The following is a 14,507-nucleotide window of genomic DNA, read 5'->3' on the forward strand; positions in this document are numbered from 1 at the left end:
AGGGAGATAGCGGTTGTTGTACAGTATTAAAGAGTGTAGGTCATCGAGCCTCTTAAATGTTTTTCTATTTTTCTGACTGCTTTGTTTGAGAACAGGTTAAACTTCAGGGGACAGGTTAACAGAGACAACACATTTGTTTAATTTGTCTAAACCCAAGACAAATGTAAGGGAAATGTTTTTACTTATTTTATCAGTATTTAAAAAAGACAACGTTAACAAATGTTAATACGCAGGTTATGAAACATTCATAAACTATCTCAGTAGGGATGCTACAGCATGCCACCTGCTACAGTCAGGTTAAATCTTGCCTTGGTTACCTGCATTGGATGACATACAAGATGTTCCATTGAACCGTGGTCATCAAGGAGACGTCCATCCAGCTGTCCATCAAAAAAAGGTCCACCTACTGCACCACTGCTCACAGTTGGGGAGGTGCAGTTAAGGAAAGAGTGGGACCTGCCAAATAAGAGAAACCAAGTGAATACCAGTACGCTTATACTCCTGTTTATTTATTTCTAGCAAGTGGGCAAATGGCTCTCTCACCCATGAAGCACCCATGTGTCACATTCGTCTGCTCTGCTGACGTAGTTCTCAGGTAGCAGGCCGGAGAGACCCGTGCCCATAGATGTGCCATAAACCCATCCCTCACTGGCACTACCCTGCTCCACTGGAGACATAAAGATGAAGTCTCCTGGTACCAATTCTAGTTCATCCTCATTCTGGGGAGTGTATGGATACATCACCCGCAATGTCTGTAATGCAAAAAGCAGATTTCATGTTTGGAATTATTGTTTTTTCTTTTTATTTGTAGCCGTGTGGTAGACAACAGGAACAATTTTAAAATATATTTTGAAAAGCAATCCCCATCCCCCATAATAATATCCTCTTATCTATCACTTTTTACTCTAATCAGCAATATTTTCTGAATTAAAAAATATATCTGGGCAGACTATTAACATGGTGACAAGCAGCACACATTTTTGGATATTTAGCATATTCAGTGCATATACACTGTTCATCTTGAGCTTCTCTACATTTAGGGTACAACAAATGGGAAAAATCTGCAGCTTGGATCAAAAGAAACAGACTTAGGCCAGGACAATATTATGTGCCATTACTTTAAGTTTAATTTCAAGGTTAAGCTTCAGAACCACAGTAAGATTTCATCTGGAGGCATCACAGACACTCTAAGACATCAAAGTTCTATAAATGTATGGTGCAGGCTGCCAAAAGATGTAAGACATATCTAACTGAAACTAAACACTGACTGGAAGGCTCACCACTTCAGTCTATCCTGGCTGATCTATAGATAGAACTGAGCAAATAAAAAAACAGATAAACGGATAATCATAGCAGATGAAGGTTCCAATAAAGCCTTGGGTCTGGGTGGAGTTTGATATACATACCTCATGATTGGCAAATCGGATGTCCCTTGAGAAAAGAACGGCAAGCCAATCACAGCCCAGAGACACGTCCACTCCCCTAGATAGCTTTTCCAATGAGGTGAGGTGATTGGTTGGGAAATGGTACGCCAGAGTTACATGAAGCTGCTTCTTATGTGGCTCCACATGGACGTCTGTGTGGTCAAGAAGCAGAAAGTAGTTATAAACATACTGTACTTATATGTACATACTGTACTTAACCCAAATACAATAAATGTTTTAAAATTAGGAACACAAATATTATTTTGCCTGTGTATGAATTCATGTTCCTCATATATATCATTGCATATTCCTAATTTTCACACAGCGAAATATGCTTACCAGCTTTGGCAGTAGCCTCAGTGGCAAAATCAGCTGCAAAGCTCTTTAGCACCTCAGCTATCTTCTCATCAACAAAGAGTCCAATGAAGTTGGAAGAGATGTAGAGCTCCAGCGGAAGGGGGGAGGGGAAACGGCCTCGCCACTGTCCCACGACAGTTTGCAAAGCCTCACACAGTGCCTCGGCCTTAGCGTCCGTACACTGAACACACAAACACAAAAACACATGTACATTCTCTTGAAACAGAAAATACACACACGTCCCTTGCTCTCTCCTCTTTCTCTCTACTAAACATGATTATCTAACCAAAAATTAAGCCATAATAACTTAATATCATATTGCAAATATGACCGAACTCTAGATTTTTAATTAAATTAGATATTTATTTGATGTATTTTTACTTAACAACTATTGTCTCCCCTGCAATTTTGTTGGGTCTGGATGCAAGTTTTGTATTGTTGTTCCACTGAAAGGTCCGACTACAAACTAGTTATCATTTATCAGAGAATTTAACGTCGGTCATGTTATATATTTTAAAAGAGGAAGAGCATGACTGCTAATGAGACGTTCCAGTGAACTTGAAAAGTAAATACAAAGAAAGGGATAAAAAAAAAAAAACAAACAAACAAAAAAATAAAAACCATAAAACATATGTTTTAAAGGTTTCAATAATAGTGGCACAGTTTCATTTTTAACAATATTTGATAAGCATTCTTGCTTTCCTACAATAATTATACTTCAATCTACTTTGACTTATAATCTTTTTATTCAATATTAACAAAGGTTCTTAAAATACTGACTCTTTTAGTACCAGCACTGTGCACAAGCCTTAAAGCGTTCACTGGTTTGTCAGCATGTAATAAAGCATCATACAGAGTCCTATTATCATCTGGGACCTGCAAGTACAAGTCCTTAGATACAATTTAGATTTATATTGAATGTTCTTCATCCTCAGTTCATTGCCATTCTGATCCTTTATATTATGCCTCTAAAGAATATATAAAATAAATAAGTAAATATTTGACAGGCTGCTCGGATGAAATATCCACTACATGGCAAATATTACGTGGACAATTGCATCACATGCACATGTGCATATAAGGGTCTTTCAAAAAATGCTGCCTCAAATTTATAAGCATAATTTACTAGAATGTTTTTAATAAATTCCCCTTAATAGAGAACTCCAGTATTCTGCAATGAGCTCTGGCCCCAACCCCTCTAGACACCATTGGGATAAACTGGAACGTTGACCCTACCCTGGACCTCCTCACCCACTATCAGCGCCTGATCTCACTAATGCACTTTGTTCACATAGTATTGGCCATATAGTTTATTTCATTAGAGCACTTCGTTAAAAAAGCAACTGTAAATGAGTCTGACCATGAAGAACTGGCAGAGCGTGATATGAGGAAAAATATTATGAGCTTTGTTTTTGCCACACATAGCACGACTCTGCTGCCAGAACTGGGAAAGCTGATGGAGCAGCGGTCCGCTTGGGCGTAGGTACAACACAAACTCCCTTGGCAAGGGGTCGTCAAGAAACGGGTCGTCCACATGAGAGAATAACCTGCCAGCAGAAACAGAAATGGAAACTTCTGAATGAAAATATTACAACATTTATTTTCCAGGATTGGCTGTTGATAAACACACTGCTTAATGAAATGTGGTGTTCTATGACTGCTGGTCTTCATTTTGCAAGCTTTCACTCCCTTGCTTTAAGAGGAAATGCAGGGGAATTAATGGAATATCAGCAGAGGGCAGTAGAAAGCCAGGAAAAGGAAAATAAATACAGGTTGAACCTTTTTTTCTGACAGGATTTAAATCCTCCCCCACAAGATATGCCTCACTTAATATTACAATGAGATGATCAGTCAATAGTAGAAATGTTCTGAGCAAATGGATTTGGGACTCATTTCTGTGAATTGTTATTACACAAGCTAATCTAGAAGATAAAACTGAACTGATGGTTGGAAAGAAACTTCCTAAGGGACAAGTCAGTGTAAACTATTTAGTGTAGGAGTAAATTACCTAGCTATTGAGTGAAATCTTACAAACTTATCATAACCTACTTATTTGTATTAAAAATAGCAGGATATATATATATATATACAGACTGAACTATTATATATATATATATATATATATATATATAAAATAATATGTAACTGAAAATCACTTCCACTGCCTGCTGAGGGAATGAGCTAGCTGATAAACTAACCGCTAGTTAGCTAGCTCATCTTGGTTAACAGTTCAAGTGAGATCTTTAGTTGGGGTCTTCATTTATATCAGCATATTGTCAGATTTAATAGCAGTCAAGTATTTCAAGTTAAGTAAAGACATTACAATTATTATCACAAACACTGAACAGATATGCTAGGAAGCAAAAAGCTTAAATTCAACCGTGCCGTTCAATGTCAGAAATCTGTCCCTATAAATCTGTTCCCTAATTAGCAAGACAATTGTGACGGTGACATGGAAAAACTCCCTGAAATAGTATGAGGAAGAAACATGGTGACATTAAATGTCCATTCATTATAGCTTCATCCAGAGCTTATCAAATGTTCAGTGATGGACACCTGAGTGCAAAACTGTCACAACTGTAGCCCTAAGCCATTGTAGCAAACTGTTTTTACACAAACCTTTACTTGTTCAGATGTAAGTGCTGGAGAAACATAGAATTAGCATTGTGACATAGCTTACCAATATACATTTTAATATACATTTCATACTGCAGTGTCATATACAGTATTAAAACAACACCTTAATAAATGGTCAAAAAGTTTCAAGAATAAGCGACACTGGTCCAGTCGCTTTTGCTGAATGTCCTCCCTCATACGTCTTAAAACATGCCAGTAGAACTCACTTTTGACAATCTGACCCCTGGGGACGAATTCTCGATGCACAATGCCACGAATGTCGAAATAGATATTTTTTTTTGGTCATGGAGGTGATGGGCTCTTCCACTGTGAAGACTGATGCTTGAAGTTGCGTCACTGGTAATGATCCTCATCATGAAGCACTGGTCATCCACGGCACGCTGACTGAGTTCTTAGCGCATCTTCAAATCAAACGTGAGGATTGCCTGGACTGTTCCTTTTGACACACAGGCAGTGGCAGCAATGTTGTGGATTGTTCTTAGATGATCATTATACACAAGTTGCCAAATGGTTTTAACATTTCTGGCAGTTGAGCTCATTAAAAGTCTTCCTGATCTCTCATCGTATTTCATGTTCTTCTGCTCTTGAAGCGCACATGCTATTAAAAACACCTCGGATGACTCATTGCAGCATCGCGGAAAATTTGCAGAATCATGTCAAATGTCTCAATGGCAGAAATTTCATGTTTGCTCTTTGTTCTAACATGCTGTCCATGATGAAATTGCATACGTGGTAAAGAATGTGGTCAGAAGTTGCACAGCTCCCCAAGTACACAGTTTTGGCACAAAGACTTATGAAGGTTGGTGCTCCATGTGACTGAGCGTGCAGCCTTGTGCTGCCATCTGTTGCTTTGTTACAAGCATAGTCTCTAAAGATTTTGATACCACCTCGTATAAATTGGTGAACTAGTGTAAGACATTAGTTTTAAGAGTACAGCAAGATTCCCTATCAAAAGTAAAGCCTGAGGTAAGGACAATTGGTATGGCTGATTATAGGGTGCATGAAATTGTCATTTTCTTGTGTTTCTAAAGCAATTGGACAGTTTTAAATTTATTAGTAAAAATATACAAGCATGCATATTGTACACACACACACACAGAATTTTTTTAATTTGACACAAAAAAATGTTTTATACACACAAAAGACAACTGTTTTAGACAAAAACCTAGAAAACAGACAAAGTAATACTGGATACAGTTTTTCGTTTAGAATGGTGCTACATGAGTCTGAAGAGAGCTAGGGATTGGTGTCTGTTAAGAATAAGGGTGTGTGTTTGTAGCAGCTGCACATTGTGATTAACTTCATTGGCCACAGAAGTAGACCTAATAGACTCATAAAGGCAGCTGGCAAATAGCTATGTTCACTTTTATCAGGTCATGTGTCTGTCTGTGCGTCTGTGTGTGTGTGTGTGTGTATATGTGATTACTCACCAGTCGCAGGCTGCTTGTACATTTCTGCCACCGGTCGAAACCAATGCTTTCAGCCTGAGGGGAACAGAAACAGAGAGAGAGAGAGAGAGAGAGAGAGAGAGAGAGAGGTAGAGAGGTAGAGAGAGGAAAAGAGAACATGAGATCAGTTCCATTGCTACACTGGTCACAAAATCAATAGTCTCTTTTCCGGAGGATGTTTATTAGAACATGAGTGCTCAGGAAGTTGTTAAGATAACAGGCATACCTCTGCCTTAAGCAGAGTAAGAGAAAGTCAGAAAACCATACATAAATTCACCATCATCTTCATCATCATCATGCCATCACATAGCTGTAAGAATTATTTGTTCATTCATTGAGTCTTCAATCTAAACCCCCAATTTATAGGAAAAAAGAAGGGAAACCGGCTGCTATGTCATATGGTTTGTCCTTTAAAAGGTTGGATTTGAAGATTTTATTTTTTCAGAACACTGTCCTCCTCATTTTGTCAGATGCTCTGAGGAATAGTTTCTTTCATGCAACATTCCTAATCAGCTTGTTGATATAAATGTGTAACACTTGACTTTGACTTTTGACAACCACAACAATCTATTCTAGCTATTCTAAAACTTCTTCATTATAAAATATAACATTTCCTGATAATGCCTTTAGTCATAAAGGTAATCATAATTAAAGCAAATTATCATTATTGCACCATTAATAGTTCTGCCAGCAATTATTTGAGTTATTTGTGATCATTTGTGTCTCATATATACATACATACATATACACACATACACTGGCCGGCAAAAAAAAAAAAAAAGAAATCACACACTACTATTTTGTTGGACCGCATTCGCTGTGGCATCGTTTCAATATGCTTCTGCAATGTCACAATATTTATTCCTGTCCAGAGCTGCAGTAAATGTTCACCAAGATCTTGTATTGATGATGGGAGAGTCAGACCAAACATCTCCAGCACATCCCTAAATGAGGTTAAGTTCTGGACTGGTGGTTGCCAATTCGTGTGAAAATGATGCCTGTCGCATTGTGTGTGTGGAAATGCTCTTACTTTCACTATTAAACATAGCTCTAAGATTCTACTGTGTTTTTTTAATGATTTGATTTCACCAAATATCTATCTATCTATCTATCTATCTATCTATCTATCTATCTATCTATCTATCTATCTATCTATCTATCTATCTATATCTATATCTATATCTATATATCTATATCTATATACAGGGAGTGCAGAATTATTAGGCAAATGAGTATTTTGACCACATCATCCTCGTTATGCATGTTGTCTTACTCCAAGCTGTATAGGCTGGAAAGCCTACTACCAATTAAGCATATTAGGTGATGTGCATCTCTGTAATGAGAAGGGGTGTGGTCTAATGACATCAACACCCTATATCAGGTGTGCATAATTATTAGGCAACTTCCTTTCCTTTGGCAAAATGGGTCAAAAGAAGGACTTGACAGGCTCAGAAAAGTCAAAAATAGTGAGATATATTGCAGAGGATGCAGCAGTCTTAAAATAGCCAAGCTTCTGAGCGTGATCATCGAACAATCAAGCGTTTCATTCAAAATAGTCGACAGGGTCGCAAGAAGCGTGTGGAAAAACCAAGGCGCAAAATAACTGCCCGTGAACTGAGAAAAGTCAAGCGTGCAGCTGCCAAGATGCCACTTGCCACCAGTTTGGCCATATTTCAGAGCTGCAACATCACTGAGTGCCCAAAAGCACAAGGTGTGCAATACTCAGAGACATGGCCAAGGTAAGAAAGGCAGAAAGTCGACCACCACTGAACAAGACACACAAGCTGAAACGTCAAGACTGGGCCAAGAAATATCTCAAGACTGATTTTTCTAAGGTTTTATGGACTGATGAAATGAGAGTGAGTCTTGATGGGCCAGATGGATGGGCCCGTGGCTGGATTGGTAAAGGGCAGAGAGCTCCAGTCCGACTCAGGCGCCAGCAAGGTGGAGGTGGAGTACTGGTTTGGGCTGGTATCATCAAAGATGAGCTTGTGGGGCCTTTTCGGGTTGAGGATGGAGTCAAGCTGAACTCCCAGTCCTACTGCCAGTTTCTGGAAGACACCTTCTTCAAGCAGTGGTACAGGAAGAAGTCTGCATCCTTCAAGAAAAACATGATTTTCATGCAGGACAATGCTCCATCACACCGTCCAAGTACTCCACAGCGTGGCTGGCAAGAAAGGGTATAAAAGAAGAAAATCTAATGATATGGCCTCCTTGTTCACCTGATCTGAACCCCATTGAGAACCTGTGGTCCATCATCAAATGTGCGATTTACAAGGAGGAAAACAGTACACCTCTCTGAACAGTGTCTGGGAGGCTGTGGTTGCTGCTGCACGCAATGTTGATGGTGAACAGATCAAAACACTGACAGAATCCATGGATGGCAGGCTTTTGAGTGTCCTTGCAAAGAAAGGTGGCTATATTGGTCACTGATTTGTTTTTGTTTGGTTTTGAATGTCAGAAATGTATATTTGTGAATGTTGAGATGTTATATTGGTTTCACTGGTAAAAATAAATAATTGAAATGGGTATAAATTTGTTTTTTGTTAAGTTGCCTAATAATTATGCACAGTAATAGTCACCTGCACACACAGATATCCCCCTAAAATAGCTAAAACTAAAAACTACTTCCAAAAATATTCAGCTTTGATATTAATGAGTTTTTTGTGTTCATTGAGAACATGGTTGTTGTTCAAATTAAATCCTCAAATAAAATTAATCCTCAAAAATACAACTTGCCTAATAATTCTGCACTCCCTGTATATACACACACACATATATATACACACACACACACACACACACTTAAAATTTACTGGTAAATGTTTTTAAATTACGTAAATCATCAGGACACCAAACTGAACTCTTGCTATGTTTCCACACAGACGGTTTTATTTGCCGGATGTGTGCATCCAGGTGGATTTTGGTGCTTTGATTTGGTGCTTGTTTTTCTTTTATATCTGAGTAAAAAAAGGATGTTGTGACTAAATGTGTGTTCCGTTGAAGGTTTTAATTTAGCCTCTTTTATATTTATTTATTAAATATGGTCAAAGAAATAGGTGCTGCATTTATCACGGGTTAATAAAATCAGTGCCGTTCAAATTTATTAGCGTTATATATATATATATATATATATATATATATATATATATATATATATATATATATTATTCATTTCTCCAAAGTCTATACATGGCAGTGACTTCTAATATAAAGCTTTAATATATGACTACAAACTCAGGACTCCTAATAAAATAGATTTGGCTCTTATACTAAAATACAAAAAACATATTAAAAGTCTCATATCCTGCTGTCTTATTGTGGAACTGAAATGTCAGTTACATTGGCGGATGTGGCTGACTCACTTCAGAAACTTAATCTCTGAAAAATTATCCAATCTCAGAGTTAACTGATCCAGGTGACCGAACTGGTTGACACAGGACTTTTTGCTCTAAGCTTTCTGGAGCTATGTGCCTTTTGCGCTGACAGTGAGAAGGCTGTTTTTGAAAAAAACTTCATGTCAGAGAGAAGTCCTGTTCATAAAATGAGTTTGAATGTGTCCTTAGCTCCGCGTTTAGCATGGCGGCATTCGTAAAAAGACCTAATTAGGACTGAAGTGACACATACGGCCCACATTAGGAAGACGTGGATAGACACACAAAAAAGGGACAGTACATACAAGCCATAGCCCACACACACACACACATCATTTCCACCCCAGGTCTTGGCAGAGCCATAATTATAGTAGAAAAGGCCACATAAATATGAATCATACTTAAGCATACGAACATATAAAAGTACAGCCTAATTGTCTATAATACTCTCCTGTGAAAGATAATCGTGCTTGTCTGGGCAGTGTAATTGCATATAATCCAATAGGAGGTTTCACTAAACTGCCCATTTGCTCACAAGTCAGCTGACACGAGAGTCTTTTTCTCTTCCTCACTTGCAGCTTATAAAATTACAGCCTCAAATCTAATTAGTGTCTTTTTATAAAAGCTCTAAAAATCACGTAGGCTCACCAGAGCTCGGGGGAGCCAGAGCAGGAGCTCCTGATAAAGCCCACAGCACAGAGTGGGGGGGGTGGTGGGTATGGATATATTATCCATAATGCGTTGCAAGCAATAAAATGCCCATTTCTCACTGAGCAAGTGAACAATTAATATAATGTGGAAGGACTTTGCAGTACTGAAGGTTATACTGACATAGATAAAGGGGGATAAAATTAACATCAAGACAACGAGTTTAGCAAAATAAAAACCAGAACCAAACTAGACTACATTACCCAGAAATCAATAACGCATAGTTTTGCCATGAGCAACCATGCATTCTAAACTCCCGAACTGCACTACCCAGAATTCCACAGGAACAGCCCTTTTCCAGTCACTTCAAAATAAAACCATTCATGACATCCTGAACTGCACCACCCAGAATTCACAATTCAATGCAGCAGAAGGAGCAGCAGAATCTTTATTGGTCCTTGGGTGCGGTGGACTAATCTAGAGTGGTAACATGAGCTTAAATGGCAAGAGAGAAGAAGGCAGGCCAGAAATAAAAATGATCAGGGAAAACCGCTGCTAACCGTTGAGCTAAACAAGCACACAGATGCATGTAACACAAAGAACAAAAGACAGGAAATGTTTTGTAATCAGAATAATCCTCCACCCGCCTCCATAGAGTTTCTCACCACACCGGAAATAAGAGTAAGTCTAAAATGTACGCAGTCGATCCAGTTTAAACTCTACTGCGAGTCCTTTTACTTGTGAGATTGTCTAATTCATTGTTTGACTGACTGTTTTATGACTCTGGTTTGGTTGCTGTCCTGAGAAGCACTTAGGCTGGTGTCTGTCAAAAAAGCACCATGCTATTGATTTTAATCACGAGCAGTGCACTCATTGACAGCAATGCATGGTGAGTCATGATCATGAGCTCTTTTGTCCATGAGGCTCAATATGAAGAGAGATGCAACACAATGTAATCTCCATGGTTATAAACAGAATTCTTCTTATTGGGATTCATGCCATATTTGGGCGGTTTGATGGAAAATGACTGGTATTAACTTTCCTAAATGACAACATGAAAATTACACAATGATCTGTTAACTATTCTTAGCATTAGATTAGACTGCAATAGTAGTTAATTGAATGGTTTTATGTAGAAAATTCTTTTGGTACTTCTTTGGGTACTGAGGAAGGGGAAAATAAAATTCACTGATATTTATAAAAAGTTGGACAGAAAATAATCAAACAATGGACAGTGTTGTTGGTGTAATTCTAAATAAATCCAAAACGACTATTAGGTATAATATTGTAAACAAAATGTACTAATATTTCTTAGATTTAATGCATATTGCGCATTAACTAGGTCTTGAATTAACTTTCTTCTCCATGTGTTTTAGGCGCATCATTGTTGACATTTGGGTGGCTATATCCCATATTACTTCAGGCTTGAGAACACAATGGTTCTTCGTTTGGAGAACGAGACTATCCAGTCAAAGTGAGAGTGACCATGACATGGAGCTCTTATATATGCAACTCCGGAGCACTTCTTTGTTATCGAAATAATCATAATATAGGATCTTAAGGATTTAGAATAGACAACTTTGCTGGAAGACATTAAACTTCTTGTTGATTGTTCCAGGTGTCACTTGCATACTTTGCCACTGGTGTCATTATAGATTGAGTTTGATCTGTAGGAAGTCCGATGTTAATCTTCCTACAGATTCATCATATCCATTTGAGTTCTCTCCAAAAATGTAATTGAATTAACAAATAGAGCCCAAACATTGCATTAAATTCCTTAAGGGTGGAACAATGTTTATTATCTGGGGTTAAAGGTAGAATATTTATATAAGATCAGATCATGATTTTCCAGTCTTCATCTGTTTTGGTGCATCTATGCCCACTAATATCTATAGAAATTGTTCATGGAGTGGAACATACTGCTGTTGTCCATCTGCCTTAAGATTCAGCGTTTTTGCGTATTTTGAGATGCTTGCTGCTTACTACAGTTATAAGGAGCAGTGGTCTGAATTACGAAGTCACTGGCCTGGATATTCTCATCTGACCTCTTCCAACAAGATCTTTTCACACACAGAATTGTTGCTGACTTTTTCTCCACACCATTCTGTGCAAACTCTTGCGCCTATTGTGCGTGAAAATTCAAAGTGATCGGCGGTTTACGAAATGCAAATGTTATACGATTGTACAAAATACAAATGTTAGTTGATTAGTTGAAAATGTATATAAAAGAAAAGCAAATCTGATCAATTAACAAAATGAAAAATGTGAAAAACTGAAATTTTGCTGACATGCATACAATAGGACATGTTCTTTCCAGTCTTATTTGCAAAAACATTTCTATAGAAAACAACCTTAAAAACATGTAAAAGTCTTTTGTATTTTAATGAGAAAAAAAACAAAACAACAACTCAACATTCTGCTCCAGGCGCTCCCTAAATAAGATAAAACTTTCGATTATTCTCAGTGTAATTAGAAAGAAAGGGCAGAATAATTTCTATACACAATAAGTGTTGTAATTGAGACACTATGAGCCAGTACTGAATGTGCACACGCACATGATCTCCATTGAGTCATTTTGTATGGGTCTTTATTCAGACACTGGGGGAAAGCCTGTGTGTGTGTGTGTGTGTGGGTGTGTGTGTGTATGTGTGTGTGTGTGTGTGTGTGTGTGTGTGTGTGTGTGTGTGTGTGTGTGTGTGTGTGTATGTGTGTGTGTGTGTGTTTTGTGGCCACTAAGGTCAGAGTTCATGCTCAATCATTCTATATTTAGTCAGGCATTTGCCAACCCTCCCTCAGGCACATCACTCCATGTTGCCTCACTGCATTCTGGGATGGGGAAACACCCCTCATACGTTGCCATATGGCCACACAAATGCAAGCAGACACATCTTAGATCAACTTTCACACTTACAAGTACAAAATGTGCACACTGGAAAACAATAAATATGCGTATGTTTCTACACATTTGAAAACTAGAACACATCAGCAGTTAGAAGCTTACACATATGTCTCCATGTGTAGGCATGAGACACACATACTAACACATTTTCCATTTTTCACACACAGACACTGTTCTATAGGAGCTACATGTTACTGTTTGTCTCACACTCTTTCTCAAACACATCACACTTTTCTCCCTTTTCCATTAGTCATTTAGTTTAAAACTGGAAAGATCAGAATAAAAGATCAGAGCATGTTTTTCCAACCTTCATCTGTTTTAGTTAATCTATTTCCACTTATTTCTGCAGCCACTGTCCTTAGAGTAGAAAGTAACCAGAAGTCCAAACATATTCACAAGCTCTTACACAATACTGACAGATCTTAGTGCAAAACAACCCAGATAACTTCAGTTTACAACCAATGCTAATTAAGAGTACATTACATTTTGTACACAAAAACACATTACATTTTTTCTTTTATATGTAGTTTACTTGCATTCAATTCGTTTTGAGTTGTTTCCCAGTCTTCTGATTACCCTGATTGCAGGGTGCATTTCAATATTCATTACTGTTCATTTGTTCATTTGTACTCACATGATATGATCATCCACTGCCAAAGTTTAGTTCCAGTACTGAAGAATGAGTAAATAGAGAACAATTTTAGGATTCCCCACTCATGACTCTGTATAAAAAAAAGATTTGACTGGCCAGCAAAAACATATTCACTCCAAAACAGTTCACTTAACTATGTTAAACTCTGACTATAAGAAATTAAAAACAATTTTCTTTGGCTTGTTAGTTGAAGCAATGCCTAATGTTGAAATGTGTTTTAATTCTCTTTCAGAGGAAGGCTCAGGTTATCTTATAATCAGTTCCACTCCTGGCATAACTTGCTAGATTCCTCAGTTAGTTATTGTGGAGGTAGTACTTGCCAGCAGACTTGTGTGCGATTTCTTCAACCCATTTCTGTCTATTTAAATTTTAAAAGAATTTTGACAAATCCTCTTCCCACAGAAAGTCTGACCAATCCTGCCTACGGGCATTAAGGCCTGCAATATTTTTCCAATATATCTAGATTTTTTTCCCCCCCCAAACTAACCCACAACATCCACTCCCACAAATTTCCGTTGGTCCTATGGGTCACGCAGGATCTTATTTCCGATGTACACATCTAGCTGCTAGCGATGAAAAGAAAGAAGCATGCCGCACATCTGACACTTTTACAACAGCATTCTCATGTCCTTGTGAGTATGCTCAATGACATTTCCCCCCCCCCCCCCCCCTTTCCCATACTGATGCAAACTAAATGTGAAGGACATAAAAAAAAAATACTGTAGTATTACAATTTCCCATTACTGTAAATTTCTGTCTATGTCTTTATACCGATGGAATCCTGTGCAATTGGTAAAGACACTGGGCTTTGGATCGGTAGGGCACAAGTTCAAATCCCCAAATCACCAAGGGCTGGGCCCTTGAGCAAGTCCCTTAACCTTCAACTGCTTGATTGTGTTCTGGATATGGGTGTCTGCCAAATGCTGTAAATGTAATTTACAACTTTCTAATTACCACCGCCTGTTTTGGGGGTAATAGCGCACATGAATGTCTCAGGTTCACATTTTTTTTAAAATAAATATTTATTTGTTTATTCATTTATTTAAAAAGTATTATTTATTTGCGCAG

At 37.9% G+C, this 14,507-nt stretch overlaps 1 protein-coding gene and 1 long non-coding RNA gene across 2 annotated transcripts in view; one reads left to right on the forward strand and one right to left on the reverse strand.

Annotated features, from left to right (window-relative positions):
- ubash3ba (ubiquitin associated and SH3 domain containing Ba) overlaps nt 1-14,507 on the reverse strand; it is a 46,432-nt gene that overhangs the window by 8,526 nt on the left and 23,399 nt on the right. Inside the window, exons 2-7 of the mRNA XM_046838847.1 lie at nt 5,849-5,902; nt 3,142-3,328; nt 1,764-1,962; nt 1,407-1,576; nt 544-752; nt 318-456 (exon numbers count right to left, since the gene is read on the reverse strand). Of these exons, the coding sequence (XP_046694803.1) occupies nt 318-456; nt 544-752; nt 1,407-1,576; nt 1,764-1,962; nt 3,142-3,328; nt 5,849-5,902 (958 nt within the window). The remainder of the gene's footprint in view (nt 1-317; nt 457-543; nt 753-1,406; nt 1,577-1,763; nt 1,963-3,141; nt 3,329-5,848; nt 5,903-14,507) is intronic.
- LOC124378957 lies at nt 9,061-11,502 on the forward strand. Its single transcript, XR_006924342.1, has 2 exons — nt 9,061-10,569; nt 11,265-11,502. It is a non-coding gene; the product is annotated as an uncharacterized LOC124378957 (long non-coding RNA).

This window comes from Silurus meridionalis, chromosome 25 (genome assembly GCF_014805685.1).
Source record: "Silurus meridionalis isolate SWU-2019-XX chromosome 25, ASM1480568v1, whole genome shotgun sequence".
NCBI lineage: Eukaryota > Metazoa > Chordata > Actinopteri > Siluriformes > Siluridae > Silurus > Silurus meridionalis.